The sequence below is a fragment of the Phyllostomus discolor genome, chromosome 11, assembly GCF_004126475.2.
Source record: "Phyllostomus discolor isolate MPI-MPIP mPhyDis1 chromosome 11, mPhyDis1.pri.v3, whole genome shotgun sequence".
In the NCBI taxonomy this organism is placed as follows: domain Eukaryota; kingdom Metazoa; phylum Chordata; class Mammalia; order Chiroptera; family Phyllostomidae; genus Phyllostomus; species Phyllostomus discolor.
In genome coordinates, this window is record NC_040913.2 from 49,238,856 (window position 1) to 49,262,779 (window position 23,924).

The 23,924-nt window shown below is 35.6% G+C and overlaps 1 protein-coding gene across 1 annotated transcript; it reads left to right on the plus strand.

The window, feature by feature from the left end:
* The first annotated feature begins 20,789 nt into the window (after window positions 1-20,789).
* Window positions 20,790-23,021, plus strand: LOC114508886 (60 kDa heat shock protein, mitochondrial-like). The gene is given in 1 exon segment (XM_036011356.1): window positions 20,790-23,021. A coding segment is annotated over 1 exon segment (1,401 nt). The 5' UTR covers window positions 20,790-20,833; the 3' UTR covers window positions 22,235-23,021.
* Window positions 23,022-23,924: the final 903 nt, after the last annotated feature.

The following is a 23,924-nucleotide window of genomic DNA, read 5'->3' on the forward strand; positions in this document are numbered from 1 at the left end:
ACCCTGATGATGACCAGAGGCCCTATCCACCAAACTTACAGTCCACCCAAGCTGTTATGAAAGGCTAAGTCCACCCTTTGACTTGGCTCATGCTTCAGATCTTACTAAATCTTCCCAAACAAGCAACGACTGGTCTCAATGAGCCCCTAGCCCCTATACCTCTTGCTAAGTGGCCTCAGGCCTGGCACTAGCAGCAGCTTGTCTTGGTTCACACATGGTCTCACTTGGGTATCTCCAAGCTCAGCACAAATAGAAGCCATCTGCAGATTGTTTTATAGCTTATGCCAAGTGGCCCAAGACAGAACTCAGGTGGTGGCTGACTGCAATACTTGGGAAACCCCAGAGCCTGTGCACATAGTGGACAGCTTCAGACAACATCAGAGCATCACCACCCAGCAACCTTCAAAAGCTACACACTCAAGGAGAAGACTTAGTAGGCTCCCTGTTAAAGTAAGTACTGCTCTGTGGAGTGAGCCCCTGAACTTGGTGGTCTGTGGTCACAGACAATCCTTGCTACTGACTGACCTGGGTAAATCCCTTCCACTGACTTGCCAATAGCATTGAAGTCTCAACTGTAAGAAGAAGGTACACTCAGCCCACATGGAGGGTGCACCTCAAGTACCCAGCTTTGATGATAGAAAATGCTGGGCCACTGGACCCTACAAGACACCTACTGTATCAGGCCATGATACCAAGACATAATGTCATAGCAGCTAAATATAATTCACAGAAACAAACACAGGGAGGCTACAAAAATGAGGAGACAAGAAACATGGCCCAATGAAAGAACAGAACATTCCACAAAAAGAACTAAACAAAATGGAGATAAGCAATCTATAAGATGCAGAGTTCAAAACACTGGTTTTAAGGATGGTCAAGGAACTCAGTGAGGATCTCAAAAGCATAAAAATGATACTGTCAGAAAATAAGGATACACTAATTGAAATAAAAAACAATTTACAAGGAATAAACAGTAGAATGGAGGGAGTTAAGAATCAAAACAATGATTTGGAACATAAGGAAGCAAAATACAATGAATTAGAACAGCGAGAAAAAAAAATCCCCCCAAATAAGGATGGTATAAGGAGCCTCTGGGACAACTTCAAGCATACCAACATTTGCATTGTAGGGGTGCCAAAAGGAGAAGAGAAAGGGCAAGAAATTGAAAATCTATTTGAAAAAAATAATAAAAGAAAACTTTCTTAATTTGGTGGAAGAAATAGACATGAAACTCCAGGAAGTAAAGAGAATACCAAACAAGATGGACCCAAAGGCCTACTCCAAGACACATCATAATTAAAACACCAAAGACTAAACACAGAGAATAAAAGCAGCAAGAGAAAAGCAGTTAGTTATTTAATAGGGAACTACAATAAGACTGTCACCTGATTTCTCAAAAGAAATGTTGCAGGCTTGAAGTGATTGGCAAGAAATATTCAAAGTCATGAAAAGTGTGTACCTACAGCCAAGATTGCTCTACCCAGCAAGGCTATTAGTTAGAGTCAAAGGGCAGATAAAGAGCTTCCCAGACAAGAAAAACTAAGAGTTCATCATCACCAAACCATTATTATGTGGAATATTAGATGACTTATTTAAGAAAAAGAAGATCAAAACTATGAACAATAAAATGACAACAATACATATCTATGAGAAACTGAATCTATAAAAACAAACCAAGCAAACAAGAAGAACAGAGACAGAATCATGCCTATAGAGAACATTTTGATGGTTGCTAAATGGGAGGGAGTTTGGGAGAATGGGTGAAGAAGTGAAGGGGTTAAGAAGTACAAATTGGTAGTTACAGAACAGCCATTGAGATGTGAAGTACATTATAGGAAATGTAGTAGCCAAGGAACTTATATGCATGACCCATGTATGTGAAAATGTGTGGAGATTGCCTGAGGGACAATGGGTTGCTGGGTAAAGCAGAGCAAAAGGAGGAAATTTAGGACAACTGTAATAGCATATAAATAAAATATGATTTAAAAAAGAAGAAAGTAGAAATAGAAATACTAATATCAAAGTAAAATTTAAGATTAATGTATCACTTCCAAGCAAGATGGAGGTACAGGTAGACATACTTTGCCTCCTTACATAACCACAGAGAAAATTACAATTATATCTTAAAGCAAAGAACTACCAGAACTGTCAAAATCAAGTTGTATGAAAGTCTGACAACTAAGGATTTAAAGAAGCCATATTAACTCAAACAAGTAGGCAGGGTAGAATTGCTAGATGGGTGGATGTTCACAAAGATGCAGTGTGGCACAGAGAGGTGGTGATAGGAGTGGAGGAATGGGAGGTCCCACACTCAACGTGGTGGATAAAAATCAGGAGGGATGCCCTGGGAGTGAGCGATCCAGGCACAAGCCCAGATGTCACAGCACCTGGAAGATAAATTACCACAACTTCTGGATGTAAAATTCAGTGAGGGGTTTGGTCAGAGGCAGAAACTGCAGGATTCTCAGGAGATTTGAGTTAAAGGTCCCACACAGACTTCAAATGTATGCCAATCTACCCACTCTGGGATCCATCACAAAGGCAATAACTAGAACAGTGTGTCACATGTGGGGAGTGGATGAAGTGACTAGAAGTGGGGCCAGCGCAGGGCAAACCTCCAGAAGATAGGCAGCAGCATTGTACCCTCTCTGAACCCTTGCCACACACAAAGCCACAAAGTGGTGAAGTGGGTTGCCCCTCCCTAGCAATTACCTAAGGTTCTGCCCCACGCAATTTATCAGTGCCTTTTCTAACACAGGGAGTCAAAGGAACTCTACCTAATACACAGAAACAAACACAGGGAGGCTGCTTCATTGAGGAGACAACAAAACATGGCCCAGATGAAAGAACAGAATAAGCTCTGGCTGGTGTGGCTCAGTGAATTGAGAGTAGGTCTGCAAACCAAAGTGTTGTCATTTCAATTCCCAGTCAGGGCACAGGCCTGAGCTGTGGGCCAGGTTTCCAGTTGGGGGCTCTCAAGAGGCAACCACACATTGATGTTTCTCTCTCTCTTTCTCCTTCCCTTCCTCTCTCTAAAAATAAATAAATAAAATCTTTTAAAAACAGAATATAACAAAACTGCAGAGAAATAACTGAATGAAATGGAGATAAACAACCTACCAGGGGCAGAGTTCAAAATATTGGTGATTAGGATGCTCAAAGAACTAAATGAGTATGGCAAAAACATAAGGGAATAAATGATGTTTATATTAAGTGAAATGAAAAATATACAGAGAACTAACAGTGGAGAGGATGAAGCAAAGAATAAAATAAACTATTTGGAACACAACAAATAAAAAATGCATTCAATTAGACCAGCCAATCAGACAGGCAGGAAGTAAAAAAACAATTTTTTTTAAATGAGGATATACTTAGGAACCTCTGGCACAACTTTAAATGTACCAATATCCAAACCATGCGGTGCCAAAAGAGAAGAGTAATAGCAAGAAAACTAAAATTTATTTGAAAAAATAATAAAAGAAAACTTCCTTAATTTGACAAAGGAAATAGACATAAAAATCTAGGAAGCAAAGAGAGTCTCCAAAAAGTTGGACCAAAGGAGAACCACACCAAGACACATCATAATTAAAATGCAAAAGGTTAAAGATAAAGAGAGAATCTTAAACTTAGCAGAAAAAAAGCAGAGATCTACCTACAAGGAGTTTCCATAAGACTGTCAGCTGATTTCTCAAAAGATACTGTGCAGGCATGAATGGACGGACTGGCAAGAGGTATTCAAAAGCGATGAAAACAAGGACCTACGACCTAGATTACTCTATCCAGCAAAGCAATAATTTTTAATGGAAGGGCAGATAAAGTGATTCCCAAGTTAGGTAAAGCTAAAGAAGTTTACCATCACTAAACCATTATTACATGAAATGTTAAGGGGACTTATTTAAGGAAAAGAAGAAGCTAAATCTATGAACATTTAAATGGCAACAAATTCACAACTACCAACAACTGAATCTTTAAAAAAAAAAACTAACTAACTAACTGACTAGCTAACTAAGCAAACAACCAGAACAAGGGCAGAATCATAGATATGGAGACCATTTGGAGCATTATCACCTGGGAGAGGGAAGAGAAAGATTGGGGAAAAAGGTTCAGAGATTAAGTATAATGGGGGTACAAAATATGTAGGGGGATGTTAAGAAGAGTATAGAAAATGGAGAAGCCAAAGAACTTAAATAAGCATGAGCCATGGACATGACTAAAGGAAGGATTATTGAAAAGGGGTACCAGGTGGAGGAGGGATACAGGGGAAAACTTAGGACAACTTTAATAGCATAATCAATAAAATATATTTTAAAAAGAATTAGATATATAAAATGACTAATTATAACAACTAAAATTTAAAAAATATTATGAAATAGTAAAATATTCAATTTTTTAAAAACCTGTAATATTCAAGAAAATATGACCTGCACATATGCTGCCTATAAGAGATCCACCTCAGAATAAAAGACCTACACAGACTGGAAGTGAAGTGTTGGAAAAAAATATTCTAAGCAAATGTACAGGAAAAAAAGTCAGGGCAGCAATACTTACATCAGACAAAACAGATTTCAAAACAAAGTCCATGAAAAGAGGCATAGAAGGACACTTCATAATACTCAAGGTAAGAATTGGTCAAAAATACATAAACATGATGCACCCAGCATAGGAGCACCCAAATATATAAGGAAAATCTTGGAGGACTTCAGGAAAGATACAAGCAGCAACACAGTTATACTAAGGGATTTTAACACCCCAGTTTCAACAATGGGTAGATAGACAATTGTCAAGTATGGTTGTTTCCATTTTCCCACCACCACTTTCCCTGACCCCACCCACCTCCATCTCTCACCCTCAATCCTTCCCACCTTTGGCTTTGTCCATGGGTCCTTTATAAAGGTTTCTTGATGACCCTTTCCCTTCTTTCCCCTGTTACTCCTCTCCTCCTCCCCTCTGGTTACTGTCACTTTGTTCTTTATTTCAAGGTCTCTGGTTATATTTTTGCTTGCTTGTTTTATATACCAACAATGAACTTTCAGAAAGAGAAATTAACAAAACGTTCCCATTTACAATTTCATCAAAAAATAAAATACCTAGGAATAAATTAAACCAAAAAGGTAGAAGGTCTGTACTCTGAAAGCTATAAGACATTGAAGAAAGATTGAAAATATAAATAAATGAAAGTATACACTGTGCTCATGGATTAGAAGAAAGTTGTTAATATGTCCATACTGCCAGAACAACCTACAGATTCAGTGCAATTCCTATAAAAATATCGATAGTATTTTCCACAGAACTAAAACTAAATAATCCTAAATTTATTTGGAACCTCAAAAGACCCTGAATAGTCAAAGAAACCCTGAGAATGAAGAACAAAGTTGGAGGTATCATGATACCTGACATCAAAGATCATAGTTCTGACATGAAAACGGACACATATATCAACAGACCAGAACAGAGAACCCAGAAATAAGCCCACATATGTATTTCTTTGTCAGTTAATCTATGACAAAAGGGGCAAGAATTTACATTGGGTTAATGACAGTCTCTTCAATAAACAGTATTGGTTAAACAGGACAAACACAGGCAAAAGAATGAGACTTGATCACTTTCTTATACCATATACAAGAATAACATAAAGAAAGTAGATTAAAGACTTAAATACAAGACCTAAAACCATTAAAGTCTTAGAAGAGAACAAAGGTACTAAACTCTCAGACATTGCTTTCAGTAATTTTTTATATGTCTCCTCTAACAAGGAAAAGAAAAGAAAAATAAATAGAACTATGTCAAACTAAAGAGTTTTTGTACAATGAAGGAAACCATCAATAAAAGGAAAAAATAACCTACTGAATAGGAGAGGATAGTCCCAAACATCCAATAAGGGGTTAATATTCAAAATATATGAGGAATTAATACAACTTACCACACAAAAAGCAAACATTCTGATTAAAAAGTTGGCACAGGACCTGAATAAACTTTACTCCAAATAGGATATACAGGTGATCAACAGATATTTGAAAAGATGTCCTACATCACTAATCATCAGTGAAATGCAAATTAAAACTACAAGCAGATATCAGAATGTTTATCATTAATAAATTAACAGATGAAGAAATGTGTCCCAACACATTAACAGACAAGCGTTGGAAAGGTACTGGAGAGAAGAAAAGTTTTGTACACTGTTGGTGGGATTGCAAATTGATAGAGCCACTATGGAAAACAGTATGGAAGTTTCTCAAATAATCAAAAATAGAACTACCATATGACCCAGAAATTCCATATCTGAATATTTATCTGAAGAAATCCAAAATACTAATTTAAAAAGATGTATGTATCCTATGTTCATTGCAGCATTATTTGCAATAGGCAAAATATGGAAGCAACCTAACCATCCATTGATAGATGAATAGATTAAAAAGATGTGGTACATATATACAATAGAATATTACACAGCCATAAGAAAGAATGAAATCGTGCCCTTTGCAATAACGTGAATGGACCTAGAGGTATTATGTTAAGTGAAGCAAGTTAGACTGATACAGACAAATACCATGTGATTTCACATACATATGGAATCTAAAACACTAACAAACAAAACAGAAACAAACTCATAGATATGGAGAAAAAAACTGGTATTTTCCATATGGATGGGGAAGGATGGGATGGGTGAAGAAGGCAAAGGAACTAAAGTAAAAGGCCAATGTGCAAATTGTCCATTATAAAAACACTCAGGACACTCAGGAAGTAAAGTATAGAATAGGTAACTATATTAAGTGATGTTGTAATAATTATGGTATTGGATGGATACTAGACATAGAGGTGATCATTTTGTAAATCATATGAATGTTTAATCACTATGTTTTACACTTGAAACTAACATATTTATTGTATGTCAATATAATTGAATTTTTCAAATAGAAAGGAACACATTCAAAATACAAAAAGTATTTGATAAATATTTATACATGAAGACAATCCTCAGAAAAGGAGAGATTTAGAGTACAAAAATAAATAGCAATAGTACAGAATTGAGAAACACCTTCAATTAATCTTAATATGATAAACATTTTACAATACATATTTGTATCAAATTGTCACACTATACACCTTAAATATACCAAGTTATATGTCAATTATATATCAATAAAGCTAGAAAGAGAAAAAAATGCCTTCAGTTATAAATTATATATACATACATCTATATACACATACAAGGCGTCTTATATATTTAACCTTTTACAATCCTTAGGATAGAACATCTAAGATGAATATACATCTTTGACATATGTCATCTTTAATATATGTGAAATATTTTAAAATCTATTGTATTCTTGCTTATAAAACAAAAATATTAAATGGAGACAATTCACAGGACACATTCTCCAAACATAACACAATATACTTAAAAATAAATAATAGAAAGTTAATCAAAAATGTTTATGAAGAAATGAAGAAATATGCACTACTAAAAATCATTAGAGCTAATAAAGAGAACATTTTCTATTAAAACATATAGGATATAAATAAAAGCTGTGCTCAAGTAAAATATATAGTTTTCAATGCCTTAATCTGTTTAAAAAGACAGATAAAGGAACTTGATATTAATAAAAATAAAACAATAAAATTAACAAAAATAAGCTGAGAAGGTAGCATTCATAAAAATCAAACATAAAACTCATGAAATTAGAAAAAAATAATAAAAAGGATAAACTCAGAAACCAATCCATTGAAAATACCAATAAAATAAAAGAAATAAATAAAAAGCTAAATAAATAAATAAAGTACAAAATAAACACAATTTAGAAATGAGAAAGGAAACATAATAATTGACTAAGGAGAGATTAAAGAAAAACATAAAAATACTAAATGGAACTTCATAACAAAATATTTGAAAACACAGAGGAATGATTTGAAAACCCAGAGGAATGGAACTCCATAACCAAAGATCTGAAAACCCAGAGGTATTTCCTAGCAAACTACCTTTTATGAAACCTTATAAAGGTAGGAATGCTTCACTTCCTCACACAACCAAAACAAGAACAACCAATTTAAAAACATAAAACAACTAGATCTGAGAGAAAATCCAAATTACGTGAAACTCTGTCAACCAAGGAGTTAAAGAAACATTATCCAGACTGGTAAGAGGGGCAGAAATGGACAGCCAGGTTGAGAGGAAGCATGGCAAGGCAGCAGACCAAACTGGGCAAGATGGGGACTGACTGACTGGGAAACTAAAGACTCAAAGCCCCTGGCTGTAAAATACTATGGGGATTGTAAAGATGGGACCAATCCCCAGTCTCACAAGAGAGTCCATTGGAGAGACCCACAGGATCTTAGAATGTACACAAACCCACACACCCCTGAATCAGCTCCTGAAAGGGCACAGTCTGCTTGTGGAGAACTAGGGAAGTGATGGAAAGTGGGATGAAAGCAGATCAAGCAGTGTTCCCTCCCTGATGCTTCGCCCACAGACATCGTCACAATACAGCAGAGAGGGTTACCCCACCCTGAATAATACCTACGGTTCCACCTCTTACAACAGAACAGGTGTGCCAACACAGAGAAATATGACCCAAATGAAAGCACAGTTCAAAATCCCAGAAAAAGAACTAAGCAACAAGGTGACAATCTATCAGATGCAGAGTTCAAAACACTGGTAATCAGAATGCTCACAGAAAGGACTGAGTTTGGTTACAAAAAATGAAGGAAGCAATGAAGGTTATACAAAGTAAAATAAAGGAAAATATGTATATAACCAACTGTGAAGGGAGGGAAACCAGGACTCAAATTAGTGATTTGGAGTAGAAGGAAAAAATAAACATCCAACTAGAACAGAAAGAAGAAACAAGAATTTTAAAAAATAATAATAATGAGGAGAGGCTTAGGACCTCTGGTACAATTTTAAACATTCCAACATCTGAATCATAGGGGTGACAGAAGAAGAAGAGGAAGAGCAAGATATTGGAAATTTATTTGAATAAGTAATGAAGGTAAACTTTCCTAATCTGGTAAATAGTCTCCCAGGAAGTCCAGGAAGCTCAGAAAGTCCCAAAGAAATTGGACCCAAGAACACTCCAAGACACATCCTAATTAAGTTACCCAAAATTAAAGATAAGGAGAGAATCTTAAAAGCAGCAAGGCAAAAGGAGACAGTTACCTACAAAAGAGCTCCCATAAGTCTGCCAGCTGATTTCTCAAGAGACCTTGCCAGCAAGAAGGGGCTGGAAAGAAGTATTCAAAGTCATTAAAGGCAAGGACATACATCCAAGATTACTCTATCCAGCAAACCTATCATTTAGAATGAAAGGGCAGATAAAGTGCTTCCCAGATAAGGTCAAGTTAAAGTTCATCACCACCACCAAACCTTTATTGTATGAAATGGTAAAGGGACTTATCTAAGAAATAGAATATCAAAAACTGAATAGTAAAATGACAACAAACTCAAACCTGCCAACAACTGAGCCTAAAAAAAACAAAAACAAAAACAACTAAGCAAACAACTAGAATAGGAACAGCACCACAGAAATGGAGATTACATAGAAGATTATCAGTGGGGAGGGTGAGAAAGGGAAGAAAAGGTACAGGGAATAAGAAGCATAATTGGTAGACATAAAAAGACAAGGGGAGGTTTAGAATAATATAGGAAATATAGAAGCCAAAGACTTTATAGGTACCACCCATGGACTTGAACTAAGGTGGGGGTACTAGAGAGTGGGAGAGGTGAGGGTGAAGGATGATAAAGGTGAGAAAAATTGGGACAACTATAATAGCATAATCAATAAAATATACTTTAAAAATACAAGCCAGTATAAATGCACAATTTTAATAAATTAATGACTATATAATTGATAATATGATCAATAACCTACCATTTATTTTTTGTTTTTCAAAATGCCTGGGGTCTTAACAGTAATTAATTTATCTCAGATCAATTTGAGAAGAATTTACTTCTTTTTTATTTTTTCTCTTTTCAATTGTTGTTCAAGTACAGTTGTCTCAATTTCCACCCACCAATACCCCCCTTTGGCTTTGTCCATACATCCTTTATACATGAAGAATCTACCATCTTGAAAGACACCAGGATCACCTAGGGGAGTAAATAGAAAGGAAAATTTCATATATCCCATGCAACAATATTTTCACCAATATGTCCCCTAGAGCAATGGATATAAAGGAGAAAATAAATGCGACTACATCAAATTAAAGATTCTGTATGACTAAAGAAAACATACGCAAAGTGAAAAAAGAACCAACTGTATGGGAAAATATATTTTCCAATGATACCTCAGGCAAAGTTTTGATCTCCAAAATATATAAAGGACCTGAACAGACACTTCCCCAAGGAGGACATAAAGAGGGCCCAGAGACATATGAAAAGATGTTCAGCATCACTAGCCATCAGAGGGATGCAAATTAAAACCAAAATAAGATACCACTTCACACTGTAGCCATCAGAATGACCATCATAAACAAATCAACAAACAATAAGTGCTGACAAGGTTTTGGAGGAAAGGAAACCCTAGTACACTGTTGGTGGGACTGTATATTGGTGAAGCCACTATGGGAAACAGTATGGAATTTCCTCAAAAAACTAAAAATGGAACTGCCTTTTGGCCCAGCAATTCCACTACTGTGATTATGCCCTAAGAATCCTGAAACATCCATTCAAAACAACGTACACACCCCAATGTTCATAGCAGTGTTATTTATAATAGGTAAGTCCTGGAAACAACCTAAGTACCCACCAGTAAATGAGTGGATCAAAAAACTGTGGTACATTTACACAATGGAATACTATGCAGCAAAAAAGAAAGAAACTCCTACCCTTTGCAACAGCATGGATAGTACTGGAGAGCATTATGCTAACTGAAATAAGCCAGGTAGCAAAAGATAAATACCATATGATCTCACCTTTAAGTGGAACCTAATCAAGAAAACACAAGTAAGCTAAATAGAACCAGAGAAATGGAAATAAAGAACAAATTGACAGTTTCCAGATGGGAGGGGGAGCAGTCTAATGAGGGAAAGAAGGGTAAGGGTCAAGGAACATGTATAGAGGACCCATAAAGAAGAATAACAGGTGGGAAGATTGAATGCTGGGGAGTGGTGTGCTGGGCAAGGGAGAGTAATTGGGGAACAATGAGGACAACTTTAATTGAACAATAAAATAATTGAAAAACAATTACCATGGTCAGTTGGCTTCATAGCTGAGATTTTCCTGGCTTTTATTTTATTTTACTATTTTATTTTTCATTTTTTTCAATTACAGTTGACATACAATATTATATTAGTTTCAGGTATACTCCCCAATATTAAACATAACTTACTAAGTGATCATTCCAATAAATCTCATACTCATCTGACACCATATATAGTTAATAAAATATTAGTGACTATATTCCCTATACCATAATTTACACTCTTACAAGTATTTTGCAACTACCCATTTATATTTTTTTTACCTGAAATCCTCAATTTCTTTTTTACCCTTTTTATTGTTATTCTATTACAATTGTCCCAGTTTTCCCCCATTTGCTCTATCCTGCCCATCCCACTCCCCATTCTGATAGTCAATTTCCACATTGTTGTCTATGTCCATGGATCATTCATACATATTTTTGACTCTTCCCTTCACCTTCTTTCTGCCATTATCCCTCTTGCCCCTCACCTCTGGTCACTGTCAATCTGTTCCATGTTTCTATGCCTGTGGTCCTATTTTGTTTATTAGTTTATTTTTTGTGCTTCTTAATCCTTTTATCTTTTTCACCCATCACCCTAACACCTATCCCATCTGGAAACCATTAAAATGTTCTCTGTGTCTATGAGCCTGTTTCTGCTATGCTTGTTCGTTTATTTTGTTGTGTTTTTTTAGATTCAATTGTTGATAGATATGTATTTATTGACAATTTATTGTTCATATTTTTTACCATTTTTTTCTTCTTAAATAAAACCCTTTAACATATAATGTAATACTGGTTTGGTGGTGATGATCTCTTTTAGCTTATTTTTGTCTGGGAACCTCTTTATATATTCTTTGAGTCTAACTGACAGCTTTTTGGGGTAGGTCCTTGCTTTTCATCACTTTGAATATTTCTTGCCAATCCCTTCCAGCTTGCAAAGTTTCTTTTTTTTTTCAATTTAAATTATTTTATTACTATTCAATTGCTTCCACCCTCCCCCTTGGTTTTGCCCATGTGTCCTTCATAGTAGTTCTTGAAAACCCTTCTCTCCACTGCCCCCTCTCCCCTCCCCTCTGGCAAATTTTCTTTTGAGAAACCAGCTGACAATCTTATGGGAGCTCCCATATAGGTAACTAAGTGCTTTTCTCTTGCTGTTTGTAAGGTTCTCTGTTTGTCTTTAACCTTTTGTATTTTAATTATGATATGTCTTATTGTGTGCCTCTGGGTTCATCTTGTTTAGGACTCTCTGCACTTCCTAGACTTGTGTGTCACTTTTCTTCACCAGGTTAGAAATAAATTTTGTCATTATATTTTCAAACAGTGTTTCAATTTCTTGCACTCTCTCTCTTCTCCTTGCCACAACCCCATGATGAGAATCTTGGCATGTTTAAAGTTGTCTCATAAGCTTCTTATACTATACTCAATTTTTTGGATTATGTTTCTTTTTGTTGTTCTGATTAGGTGGGTTTTTTTTTTTTTTTTGCTCCCTTGTATTCCATAAAGCTGTTTTGATTCTTTGTTTCATCTACTCTACTGTTTATACACTATAAGTTATTTTTCATTTAAGTCAGTGTATTCTTCAGTGTTTTCATCACTGATTCTTTCTAATGATTTCTATGTTCCTTTTTATGCTACTGAAGTTCTCCCTAAGTCCACTGAGCATCTTTATAACCCCTGTTTTGAACTCTGCATCTAGTGGATCACTTGTCTCCATTTTGTTTAATTCTTTTTTGGAGTTTCGATATGTTCTTTCATTTGGGTCATGTTTCTTCATCTCCTAATCTGATACCCCCTCTGTGTTTGTTTCTACATATTAGGTATAGCTTCTGCATATCCTGAGCTTTGTGTAACTGTAGGTGTCCTCTAGGGCCCAGTGGCACAGCCTCCCCATTCACTGAATCTGGGCACTCCAGGTTCAGCCCTCACTCGTGTGCAGTGAATACTCCCTCCTGTTGTAACTGAGCCTTGTGTTTTGTTGGAACATCAATGAGAAGGATTTACCCACAGGTCAATCACTATAATGACTGGCCGTGGCCACTGCAGAGGATCTTCTGTGTAGGAGCTCACCCTATAGAGCAGGACTTAGGTCAGCCTGGTTCTGGTATCTGTTGAGCTTGCCCCTTGAGTGTGCCCCTTGTAGAGGTGGTTGGGTGGTTCTTTAACATGGACATGTAGTGCTTTAGTGTGGTCTGAGACTATCCATGAGGTGTGCTGGTTCTGGGGGCTCCAGCAAGGGGAAGACCAATGTCAGCCACTGGCTGTGTTTTGCCTGGGGCAACTCTGCATTAGCTATAAAGTGATCTGCAGATGGATGCTACTTATGCTGGGCTTGGAGGTTCCCAAGAAATGTCAAGTTGCAAACCAAGGCCAGTTGTTGCTGTTATTGCCAGCTGCTGCTGTCATGGCCACTCAGCAAGAGGTATGGGACTCACTGATGCCAGACGCTGTTTCTTTGAGAGATTGTATGAAAGTCTGAAGCATGAGCCAAGACAAGCCATTAATAGGGGAAAGCTACTGGAAACAGCTTGAGTGTGTCTACAAGTTTGGTGGAGTGGGTCTCAAGGAAACATCAGGACAGCCCTAACAGCATTGTTTGGCCTTAGAGAACAGAGAATTCCTATATTGTTTAAAATAAGCTATAGAAAAATTATATAAAACTTCCTAATAATGCCAACATAATTTTATGCCTTAATTTGATAAAATAAAAGCAAAATTAAAAAACTGTAAACCAATTTGACTTATTAATATAAAAGCAAAAGCTCTAAATAAAACATTAGCAAACCAAATCTATCAATATATCAGAGGACTACGTAGAGTATATTTCAGAAACAATAGAGCACTTAGTATGAAAATGAATGTATCCATTAAATCTGGTACAGCAAAAAATTAAAGGGCACATGTCAATAAGGAGACACATAAAGACATCTCTCAAATTCAATAGCCAGTCCTAATTAAAAATAGCACAAAACAGAAAATATTTAAATTCAATAAAGACGATTACCCAAAAACAAGCTGCAAACTTTAAAATCAAACCACACAAGGATGACCTATTTCAGATTATTTTTTATCAACGTTATAGGTATCATAGTAAATATTAAAAGGAAATCAAATAAGTAGAAAAACACTAGGAAAAGAGAAAAATTGCTCTTTTGATGTTTATATGACTGTAGACTTTTATATACAGAAAATTCAAGAAATTTCACTACAGAAAATGCTATAACTACCAAAATAATTTGTCCTATTTTCTATATATATAGATATATTTTCTATATATATTTTCTATATATCTATATATCTATGATTCTATATAATATATACTATACATAATATTTATTAAATTTAATAATTTTACTCTGGCTATTAGTATAGAGAAATGAAAAATCAAAACTTTTTATGATCATTACTAAAACTATAAAATACTTTAACAGTAATTTAATTAAAAAGGCACAGGATTTACACAGAATCTTATTACAATGTATATTGCAAGATCGGAATGAAAATGCATTCCATGTTTGTGAAAGGAAACAATAAAATGTGAAATATCTAAGAATTAACGTACAAATTAAAATCAATTTCAACTGCTATCTCAAAAATTTTAATCAGGTAAATTACTTTAAAATTGTCAGAATTTACTATAGTAAAATTGTAAGCAAAAATATATATCTAAAAAGGGTGAAAAAGGGTATCAGAATATGGTATAGCGCCACTAAAATCAAATAGGAACAAGTAAGTAAATGTAGCAATGAACTGCTATATAGAGAGACTTTAATCCAGAGGAAGCAAAATACATATTCTTTTCAAATGCACACGGAACATTTTCAAACATAGACCACATGATAGGACACACAAAAAAAGGCTCAATAAATTGAAGAAAACTGAAATCATACCAAGAATTTTCTATGACCACAAGAAACTGAAACTAGAAACCAACCTTGAGGAAAAAACACTCAAACTAAAGGAGATTGAATAGCATGCTATCAAACAGTGAATGGGTCAAGAATGAGATCAAGGAGAAATAAAAATATTTCTGGAGATAAATCAAAATGAACTCACAACAATTTAAAACTTATGGGACACAACAAAGGCAGTCCTGAGAGGGAGGTTCAATACTGGCCTACCTAAAACAGATAGAAACATTTCAAATAAACAACCTAACTCTACACCTACAAGAACTGGAGGAACAACAACAAAGACAGCCCAGAGCAAATAGAAGGAAGGAAATAACCAAGATCAGGACAAAATTAAATGACACAGAGACTAAAAGCACAATTCTAGGGAACAATAAATCCAGAAGTTGGTTACTTGAAAAGATAAAGAAAATTGACAAACCTTTAGGCAGAGTCATCATGAAAAAAAAAAAGACAGAGGACCCAAATAAACACAATCAGAAATGAAAGAGAAAAAATTACAACTGATACAACAGAAATGCAAAGGATTGCAAGAAATTACTATGAAGAACTATATGCCAAGAAATTTCAAAACCTAGATGAAATAGACAAATTTCTAGAAAAATATAATCTTCCAGAACTCAATGAAGAAGAAGCAGAAAGCCTGGACAGACCAATAACAGCAGATGAAATTGAAGCAGTAATCAAAAAACTCCCAACACACAACAGCCCTGAATCAGATGGTTTTACAGGAGAATTTTACAAAGCATTTAAGGAAGAGCCAACCCCTATCCTTCACAGACTATTCCAAAAAATCTGAGAAGATGGAAGACTCCCAAACTCTTTTTATGAAGGCAGCATCATCCTAAACTCAAAACCAGAAAGAGACACAACAAAGAAAGAAAACTTCAGGCCAATATCACTGATGAACATAGATGCTAAAATCCTCAACAAATATTGGCAAATAGCATACAGCAATACATTTAAAAGATCATAAACCATGATTAAGTGGGGCTTATCCCAGAGATGGAAGGATAGTAAAATTTTCACAAATCAGTAATTGTAATATACCACATAAGCAAAAGGAAGGACAAAATCATGTGATCATATTGATTTATATAGAAAAAGCATTTGATAAGGCACAGCACCCATTTATGATATAAACATTCAGCAAAGTGGGAATAGAGTGAGCATTCCTCAAACTAATAAAGGCCATATGTAAGAGACCTACAGCCAAAATCATATTCAGTGAGCAAAAACTAAAAATTTTCCAATAAGATTGGGAACAAGACAAGGTTGTCCACTTTCAAAACTTCTATTCAACATATTATTGGAAGTCCTAGCCACAGCAATCAGACAAGAAAAGGAAATAAAAGGCATCCAAATTGGAAAGGAGGAAATAAAACTGTCATTGTTTGGAAATGACATGGTAGTATACATAGAAAATCCTATAGACTCCACCTAAAAACTGCTCAAGCTAATAAATAAATTTAGCAAAACAGTGGGATACAAAGTCAATATTCAGAAATCAAAGGCATTTTTGTACACCAGCAATGAAATATCAGAAATAGAAATGTGGAAAAAATTCCCATTTGCTATAGCAACAAGAAAAATAAAGTACCTAGGAATAAACCTAACCAAACAGGTAAAAGACCTTTTCCCAGGAAACTACAATATTGAAGAAAGAAATTATGGGAGACACAAACAAATGGAAACATATACTATTTTCATGGATTGGAAGAATTAACATCATCAAAATGCCCATACTACCCAAAGCAATTTATAGATTTGAAGCAATACCTATTAAAGTACCAATAACATATTTCAAAAAATATAGAACAAACATTTCACAAATTTATATGGAACCATAAATCTCCCCAAATAGCTGAAGGAATTTTGAGAAAGAAGAACAAAGTAGAAGAAATCACAATACCTGATGTCAAACTACATTACAAGGCCACTGTAGTCAAAATACCCTGGTACTGGCATAAGAACAGACACATAGACCAATGAAACAGAATAGAGAGCTCAAAAATGAATCCAAGTCTCTATGGTCAATTAACATTTGACAAAGGGAGCAGCAGCATACAATGGAGTAAAAATAGCTTTTTTAACAAATGGTGTTGGGAGAGCTGGACAGTATGTGAAAAAAATGAAACTCAATCACCAACTTACACCATACACAAAAATAAATCAAGGTGATAAAGACTTAAATATAAGTCATGACACCAGAAAAATCTTTCAGGAGAACATAGGCAGGAAAATCTCATATATTCCATACAGCAATATTTTTCCCTGATATGTCCCCTAAAGCAAGGACATAAAGGAAAGCATAAAGGAGTAGGACCTCACCAAAATAAAAAAACTTCTGCATGGCTAAAGGAAACAACCTTAAAATAAAAAAAGAACCAACTGTATGGGAAAACATATGTGCCAATGATACCTCAGACACTGATTTGATCTCCAAAATACACAAAGAACATACAGGACTCCCATCTAGGAAGACAAAAAAAATTTAAAAATGGTCAAAGGACTTGAACAGACACTTCTTCAAGGAAGACGTATGAAGGTTCCAGAGACATATGAAAAGATGCTCATCATTGCTAGCCATCAGAGAGATGAAAATTAAAACCACAGTGAGATATCACTTTACACTAGTGAGAATGCCCATAATAAACAAAGCAACACACAACAAGTGTTGGAGAGGTTTTGAGAAAAGGGAACCCTAGTGCACAGTTTGTGGGATTTCAGACTTGTGTAGCTTCTGTGGAAGACAGTATGGAATTTCCTCAGAAAACTAAAAATGGATCTGCCTTTTGACATGGCAATTCCACTGCTAGGATTATATTCTAAGAACCCTGGAATACCACTCCAAAAGAACCTATGCACCTCAATGTTCATAGCAGCACAATTTATAATAGGTAACTCCTGGGAGCAACCTAAGTGCCCATCAGTAAATGAATGGATCAAAAAAGTATGGTACATTTATACAATAGAATACTATGCAGCAGAAAGAAAAGAAGGAGCTCCTACCCTTTGTGACAGCATGAATGAAGCTGGAGAGCTTTATGCTGAGAGAAGTAAGTCAGGCAGTGAAAGACAAGTACCATATGATCTCACCTTTAAGTGGAACCTAATCAGCAAAACACACAATCAAGCAAAATGTAACCAGAGACATCGATAGTAAGAACAAATGACAGTAACCAGAGGGGAAACCGGAGGGGATAATGTGTGGGGGAGGGTGAAGGGTTTTCAGGAACAACTATAAATGACACATGGACAAAACCAAGGGGAGGTAGAATTGGGGGAGGGAGGTGGGAATAGCTGGGATGGGGACTAGAGGTGCAGGAAAAGGGAGACAACTGTGCTTGAATAGCAATAAAATAAAAAAGAGAGTAAATAAATAAATAAAAATAAAATAAGTAAATAAATGTAGCAATGAAACAGGATAGATATTCCAGAAATAAATCCACTATGAATGGTAATTTGATATGTTATAAAGGATGTATATTTTCAATGGAAAAATGATAAATTACTTAATAATTAATACTAATACCCTAGATATATATCTGCAAATATTTAAAAAGATTGTTTCTTATAACAAATACAGAAATAAATTCTAGATGAATTAAAGTTCTAAATAGCACAATTAAGAACATGTAAGAAAATTGAGACCTGACAATCAATGAATTCCTAGAATTTATGACTTCCTATCTATGAGTAGAAACTCAGAAGCTAAGGCTAGATACATTTGACTTAAAAAAGGCACACATGTGGTATGATACCACATGTAATAAACAAAGGTAATTGACAAATAATAGATGTGGGAAAATATTTGTAACACAGATGATAAAATTTAAATTAATACAAAAATATCTCACAAATAGATAAGAGGAGTAACCAATAAAACGTTGGGCATAGACAATTCATGGATGAATAAATCTAGTGGTAAACAAAGGAAAAGGTGTACAAACTCACAAGTAGTAACCATGAATATGCAGTAGCAACATGATTATCACTTTACACTCTTCAGACTGACAAAAATTTTAAAAAGCCACAACATCAGTTGCTGGCAGCAATGTTATGAAAAGGATACTTTCATACACTGCTGGTAGAAATATGATGTGTTCTATTCATCTTTAGGGAAAGCAATCTGGCAACATTTATTATAACTAAGATATATACTCCCATTTAGACCCATCCAGAAAAAATATTGAGTATTCCATAAAGATAAAAGTATGTATAAAGAAGTATGTAAAAATACATTGATTGTAGCATTTTTAGTACTGGTAGAAGGAAAAAAAAACCACTAGAAACAAAAGCAATGCCTTGTCAATAGGAAAAAAGACTTTTTGTTTAAATGCCAAGAATTAAAAATAATGAATTGGAGATCTACCAAATGACTTGGAGGAATTTCAAATGAAATTGTTGAGTGAGAAAAGCAAGATGCAGAAAACTATGTAATATATGATTCCACTTTCATTAAGAACACATAAAACAATCCTTCCATGTGTATGCATGCATATTACACATTACATGAAAATTATATTTCTTGGAAGGCACAGAGGCTGATGTGAAAGGAGAAAGAGGAGAGAAAACAAACAAAAAAGAACAACTTGCAGTAAGAAGAACTCTGGATGATTTAAAAGTAGGCATTTGACAAAATTATGTGTATGAAGGTACATATAATTAAATATGTATATTTAAAATAGATATAAAATTAACATTTTTAGATGTTATTTATTTATTTTTAGAGAGAGGGGCAGTGAGAGAAAAAAGAAGGAGAGAAATATCAATGTGTAAGAGGAACATCGATCATTTGTTTCTCGCTCACACCTCTGCTTGGTACTGGGCCTGCAACCCAGACATGTGCGCTGACCAGGAATCCAATTGGTGAGTTTTTGCTTTGTGGGATGATGCTCAACCAACTGAGCAATGCTGGTGACAGATAGATTAAAAAGATGAATACACCAGTAGGAAAATATTTTGTTTCTCTAATGATCAGATAAATCCAAAGTAAAATAATGAGATATCCTTTACCCAAGAAGATTAGAGAAAATTTTGCCCACTGGTTGTATGGATGTAAAGAATTAAACAATTTTGATGCTTTATGAGTGTAGACTGCTAGAAACATTCTGAAGGATACTTTGGTAATATATAAGAAAAGCCTTTAAATAAATGCTGTATAATCATGAAATGTATATAAAGAATGCATGCAGAAATGTGCATAAAGAATAAGCATTGTCAGTAATATCAAGAAATTTATAAGCAAATTAAGTAAATGAAATTAACATATATGGAGTACTTAGTATAAAATTGGAGTATCATTAGTACTCAATAAATGTTTTAAAACAGAGGTATTGGTTAACCACATGGTTGCCCAGGTCAGAAGAGAAAAAAATAATGAAGTATTTAATAAACAGTACTAACATCCTGGAATGGAAAACAGTGTGTTTCAAAAATGATAATGCATGTCTATGTTCATGACATAGAAAGTTATCAACACAAGATGTTTAAAGGAAACAATAAAGTTGTAAAGTAATATCCATTTTTGAAAACATATTTATAACTTATTTATGTAGGCAAATATCAGGAAAAATTGAACGAAAATGTTAACAGTGGTTACCTCTGAAAGGTGAGATTTTTTAAAGTTTTTTAAAAAACCATTTGTATTTTTAAATTTTTCCACTACAAAAATGTATTTTTGGCTCTCACTCGCTGCCGACGGCCTTCCTAGCCACTCGCACACCCGGCCGCTGCCCCGCAGAAATGCTTCAATTACACAAAGCCCTTTGACAGATTAGGCCGGTGTCCAGGGCACTGGCTCCTCATCTCACTCGGGCTTATGCCAAAGATGTAAAATTTGGTGCAGATGCCCGAGCCTTAATGCTTCAAGGTGTAGACCTTTTAGCCGATGCTGTAGCTGTTACTATGGGGCCGAAGGGAAGAACAGTGATAACTGAACAGAGCTGGGGAAGTCCCAAAGTAACAAAAGATGGTGTGACTGCTGCAAAGTCCATTGACTTAAAAGACAAATAGAAAAATATTGGCCCCAAACTTGTTCAAGATGTTGCCAATAATACAAATGAAGAAGCTGGTGATGGCACCACCACTGCTACTGTGCTGGCATGCGCTATTGCCAAGGAGGGTTTTGAGAAGATTAGTAAAGGTGCTAATCCAGTGGAGATCAGGAGAGGTCTGATGTTAGCTGTTGATGCTGTAATTTCTGAACTTAAGAAACAGTCCAAACCTGTGACAACCCCTGAAGAAATAGCTCAGGTTGCTACAGTTTCTGCAAATGGAGACAAAGAAATTGGCAACATAATTTCTGATGCAATGAAAAAGATTGGAAGAAAGGGTGTCATCACAGTAAAGGATGGGAAAACACTGAACAATGAATTAGAAATTATTGAAAGCATGAAGTTTGATCGAGGTTATATTTCTCCAGACTTTATTAATACACCAAAAGGCCAGAAATGTGAATTCCAAGATGCCTATGTCCTACTGAGTGAAGAGAAAAGTGTTCAGTCCATTGTACCTGCTCTTGAAATTGCCAATGCTCACCATAAGCCCTTGGTCATAATTGCTGAAGATGTTGATGGAGAAGCTCTAAGTACACTTGTTTTGAATAGGCTAAAAGTTGGTCTTCAAGTGGTAGCAGTCAAAGGTCCAGGTTTTGGTGACAATAGAAAGAACCAGCTTCAAGACATGGCTATTGCTACTGGTGGTGCAGTGTTTGGAGAAGAAGGATTAACTCTCAGTCTTGAAGATGTTCAGGCTCATGACTTAGGAAAAGTTGGCAAGGTCATTGTGACCCAAGACGATGCCATGCTCCTGAAAGGAAAAGGTGGCAAGGCTCAAATTGAAAAACATATTCAAGAAATCATTAAGCAGTTGAATGTCACAACTAGTGAATATGAAAAGGAAAAACTAAATGAACGTCTAGCAAAACTCTCAGATGGGGTAGCTGTGCTGAAGGTTGGTGGGACAAGTGACATTGAAGTGAATGAAAAGAAAGACAGAGTAACAGATGTCCTCAATGCTACAGGAGCTGCTGTTGAGGAAGGCATTGTTCTGGGAGGGGGTTGTGCCCTGCTTCGGTGCATTCCGCCCTTGGACTCGTTAACTCCAGCTAATGAAGATCAAAAAAATGGTATAGAAATTATTTAAAAAGCGCTCAGAATTCCTGCAATGACCATTGCTAAGAATGCGGGTGTGGAGGGATCGTTGATAGTTGAGAAAATTATGCAGAGTTCCTCAGAAGTTGGTTATGACGCTATGCTTGGAGATTCCGTGAATATGGTGGAAAAAGGAATCATTGATCCAACTAAGGTTGTAAGAACTGCTTTATTGGATGCTGCTGAAGTAGCCTCTCTGTTAGCAACCGCAGAAGTTGTAGTCACAGAACTTCTGAAAGAGAAAGACCCTGGGATGGGCAGCATGGGCGGAATGGGAGGCAGTATGGGAGGTGGCATGTTCTAGTCCCAGAATAGTGCTTTACCATTAGTACTGAGAACTGTGAGAGGAAGCTCCAGGCAGGGCTCCTCACCTCTAACTTCAGAGAAGTCAGTTGAAGGAAATGACGGTAGAAAAGGCTGGCTGATGTTTAAGAAAATCACTATGACCATCAGTTACTGGTTTCAGTGGACAACATACAATGGTTTACTGCTGTCATTGTCCATGCCTACAGATAATTTATTTTGTATTCTTGAATAAAATACATTTGTACATTCCTGATAACTAAGTGCAAGAGCCATGTACCAATGTACTGTTTTCAACTTAAATCACTGAGGTATTTTTACTACTATTCTGTTAAAATCAGGATTTTAGTGCTTGCCATCACCTGATGAGAAGTTAAGCAGCCTTTCTGTGGAGAATAAGAATAATTGTGTACAAAGTAGAGAAATATCCAATTATGTGAGCTTTGTGTAATAAAATTTGTTTAAAGTTAAAAAAATGTATTTTTGCATAATTGTTTAAGTTTACAAAGCATAGTAGGGTGGATGAGTATTCAGAATATGGAATCAAAATCCCATCTCCTTAGCATAACAACAATGTGATATTAGGCATTTGACTTAAAAAAAAAACTGTGTTCTTTTTTACATTTTTTTTGTTGTTCAAGTACAGTTGTCTCTATTTTCCCCTCACCAGTTCCCCCAACCCCAGCCATCCCCAGTCCCAACCCTTGATCCTACCCCTCTTTGGTTTTGTCCATGTGTCCTTTGTACATGTTTCTGAAAACCCAAAGGGGGGAAAATGTGTTCTCATCTTTGGATAAATTACACAGAACCAAAAAACCCTATTCCCCCCAGTCATTCCAAGTCCTTGAATCCATGAGTTGGGATGGAAAAGAGGGAGTGTGATACTATTTGTTCACACTAGCAAAATTTTTGTAATGCCCTAGTAGGTATTCAAAAGATTGGATCAGACACAAGAATTTGTGTAGTTGTTTTCAAATATCTCACAACTTAAGCGAACAGGTGTTGAAGGAAACTCTGTTTACGTATTTGCTAGGAAAGCATTCTCAGGTTTCTTTTCTAATTACAGAAAAGATGATATATTAATGTGACTGTTACCCCTATTTTCTGTAAACAGCCAAGCAACCAGATTCATGAAGGCCACATTCAGGTGAAATGAAGTCATGGATAAGAGTCTCAAGTATTCTAGAAATAAAGCTATTTGTTTCGTAACCTACAAATTCCAACATGTTTTCCACCATGTACCTTGTAGAACTTTTCTAAGGACTACTGAAAGAAAATTCCAAATTCATATATCATGGCTCTTGGATCAACTCCAACAAAATGCAGAATGTCCTTGATGGGACTTTTTATGGATGCAATTGATGTGTGCTCAAAATTTC